This window comes from Magnolia sinica, chromosome 3, assembly GCF_029962835.1.
Source record: "Magnolia sinica isolate HGM2019 chromosome 3, MsV1, whole genome shotgun sequence".
Lineage (NCBI taxonomy): Eukaryota > Viridiplantae > Streptophyta > Magnoliopsida > Magnoliales > Magnoliaceae > Magnolia > Magnolia sinica.
In genome coordinates this window covers 114378837-114382265 of record NC_080575.1, presented here as the reverse complement: position 1 = coordinate 114382265, position 3429 = coordinate 114378837, and the positions used below count along the sequence as shown (strand labels likewise).

At 41.4% G+C, this 3429-nt stretch overlaps 1 protein-coding gene across 1 annotated transcript; it reads left to right on the top strand.

The window, feature by feature from the left end:
* The first annotated feature begins 582 nt into the window (after positions 1 to 582).
* LOC131240825 (GDSL esterase/lipase At4g10955-like) lies at positions 583 to 3014 on the top strand. Its single transcript, XM_058239310.1, has 2 exons — positions 583 to 1021; positions 1787 to 3014. The coding sequence occupies exons 1-2, from the start codon at positions 906 to 908 to the stop codon at positions 2781 to 2783; spliced, it is 1113 nt and encodes a 370-aa protein (XP_058095293.1). The 5' UTR covers positions 583 to 905; the 3' UTR covers positions 2784 to 3014.
* The last annotated feature ends 415 nt before the right edge of the window (positions 3015 to 3429 follow it).

Here is a 3429-nt window from a genome sequence, read left to right as displayed (position 1 = left end):
CCGGTTCAACAGCCGGCCGTTAAGTGAAAGAGTAAATAAATAAATAAACTTATCGAAATATGACCGTTAGCGGTGCGGTGGTCGCTATTCAAAATCAGGCGTTTCCACCGACGCGACCTGCCTGTACACGGCTCCCCTGTAACTGAAAGCTTTGTGGGGGTCCATCATGACATTTGTGTTATATCCATTCCGTCCATACGTTTCCTCAAATCATTTTAGGATATGAGCCTAAAAATGAGAACACAAAATGACTGAAGTGATCCACACCACTGAGGATTGAACAGTCGCCAATGAAACCTTAGTGGAGTCACAGAAGTACTGGATCAGGGTTATATTTATGTTTTCCATTCATCCATATGTGAATTACCTTATGAACGGGTTGGATGGAATCTAAACATCACAGTAAGGCCCAGGAAGGTTTCAACGGTGGGTGTCTCCATCCCCAATGTTTTCTGTGCTACGGCCCACTTGAGCCTTAGATCTCTCTCATGATCCGATTAGTCGTCTAAAATAATCTGAAGAAACGGATGGACGGAGTTGATATAAAAAAAAACATCATGCTTGTGGGCCCCACATAGCTTTGGGTTACAAGGGAGCGGTGTAATCCTAGGTTACAGGCAAGTCGTGTCCCGTTTCCACTAACATCGAATCGAATCTGAAAATTCCAGACACAGAAATGATAGATAAGCAAAACTTTTCTCCGATTCCTCCTTCCCCACCACCAACCTCACGTCTTTTATCTTCCTGACCGTTGATCTCTCTCTACGCCTTCGCAAAATCTCTAGTAGGAAGAATTGAGGAGGAGCCATTTCATTTTATATTGCTGAGCGTTGATCTCTCTCTCTGCCTTCTTCTCATGCAAAATCTCTGATAATAAGAAGAATAGAGGAGGAAGAAGTAGTTTCATGGCAAAACGCCCCGCTGGAGAGATAGCCGAAGAGGATCATCCTTACGATTTCCATGTCTCCGGTCCCCGCAATCTTTCTTCGCCGAATTGGAAAGACATAATCAGTTCTAGCTGGTAAGACCCATCTCGAAATTCTCTGTTTTCTGATCTTCTGAAAGTTCTAAGTGCCCGAACGTTTTTGATTTTGAAATGAACTCTTATATGGGGTTTCTGACCCAAGTGAGATTCTATGGTTTGATTTCGAAATGAACTCTTATATGGGGTTTCTGACCCAAGTGAGATTCTATGGTTCGATTTCGAAATGAACCCTTATATGGGGTTTTAGGATTTTGAGAGTTCTATGAAATAATGACCTGAATGGAGTAGGATTCTGTATTCTGGTAATGAGAAAATAGGAATTATATGATCCTCGATACTGATGATACTATAGTGCATTCTTGCTCCTGACTTTCCACAACTGGGGGCCATTTTTCAGTGATCTAGACCATTGATCTGATAGGACTAGCCATGAGTGGACCTTGCCCAGAAATTTCCCATATTTGAATAACCACCCAAGCATTGGCCATTCTCACTATTCAAAGAAAAAGGGGCCATTTTCCCATTGGGTTTTTTTTATTTTCTTATTAGTTAATTTGCAGCCACTGAAGACAGGTTAGAATTGCCCAATTTGACGTTTTTTAGGGCATATTCCAATGACTGTTTGGCCATCGGATCAACAGCTTGGATTTCCAAAGCATCAGTCCAGGTTGTATGAATTAGTGCCCAAGTATATAGTCTAGATGATGGTCATATAACTTCTTATGAGAATGACAGATAACATAAATCTGAGTGGTCTGTGGACGGTCCAAATTTCACTTATATTATTGTTTTGGTTTACAGGAAGGACGGCAACTACAAAAGAACAGTAATGGCATGCTTCATACAGGCAGTATACTTGCTTGAACTTGATAGGCAAGAGAAGAAAACGGAAGAAAATGGTCTAGCTCCGAAATGGTGGAAGCCCTTCAAGTACAAGTTGGCCCAGACGTTAGTGGATGAAAGAGATGGCTCCATATTTGGAGCGATTATAGAATGGGATCGATCTGCAGCACTGTCTGACTTCATAGTGATGAGACCGAGCGGTGCTCCACGGGCTGTTCTAGCACTTAGGGGAACATTACTTAAGAGCCCAACAATTAGGAGGGATTTGGAAGACGATCTTCGATTTTTGGCGTGGGAAAGCTTGAAGGGGTCTGTTAGATTCAATGTAGCTTTGGAAGCTCTAAAATCGGTCGTTGATAGATATGGGAGCTGCAACGTATGTATTTCAGGCCATTCATTAGGAGCCGGCTTTGCGCTCCAAGTGGGTAAGGTATTGGCCAAACAAGGGGTGTTTGTCGAGACTCATCTATTCAACCCACCTTCTGTTTCACTAGCTATGAGTTTTAGAAACATTGGAGAGAGAGCTGGATTTGTTTGGAAGAGAATCAAAACAATGTTTCCTTCATACGGTGAAGCTCAATCCAATTGTGCAGAAGAGAAGACTGCAGGGGAAGACAAGGTTTGTGCAGAAATTAAGAAGTGGGTTCCACATCTATATGTTAATAACAGTGACTACATCTGTTGTTACTACACGGATCCAGCTGGAACCGCTGAGAGCCATGTCAGCATCGGCGACGCTCTTGAAAAGCCAAAGATGGAAATTCCGGGACACGTGTCAGCGAAGCTGTTTGTGATGTCCAAGGGCCCAAAGAAGTTTCTTGAGGCTCATGGGTTGCAGCAGTGGTGGTCTGATGACATGGAACTCCAACTAGCTATCAATAACAGCAAACTCATCAATCGGCAACTAAAATCTTTATATACCCTCCCTCTGCAACCTCAAGGAAAGCCAAATTAAGAAAAAAATTCAATTATCATTATCTGTTTGCTGTGTTTCTTACTCTTCTTGAGTGTTATTTTTACTCCCATCAACTGTACTTATGATTGGGAAGCGAGTTCCGTGTTATAAGAGTGGGTGTTTATTCACCAAAAAGAAAAAAGAGAGAGAAAAAAAAAACTCAAATAGGCTCTTCTTGAGTTATTGTTAGAGAGTGGATATTGATTAATAAAAATCTCAAATACCCTTGAATTTTTCTGGTGGCGACTGATAAGTTCTTGCATTTTCCTGTGTGGTATTCTCAAAAGTGGCAATTTTAGATTCTTGTGCTCTTTTCTTAGTCATTTTTGTGATTTCCAGTGTGGTATTATGAAAACTAGCAGTTTTAGTCTGGTGCACTCTTCTGAAGTGTAATTTAAGAATCTTTATGGGTCTTTCTTTCCTGTCTATCTAATGCTAGCAGAAAGATGACCCTTTTGTTTTTTTTTTGGAGGGGGGGGGGGGGGATTTCTCATTATTTTTAGCTCATGGAAACGGACTGTGTGATTGAGTGTTTTGCAGCATGTGTATGGGATCTAACAAAGCTCTTGTAGAACCATTCATATGGTATAGGATATATTTCTAGTAGGAATCCATATAGCCAGTGAGAAAGTTGTTGTGAGAATGC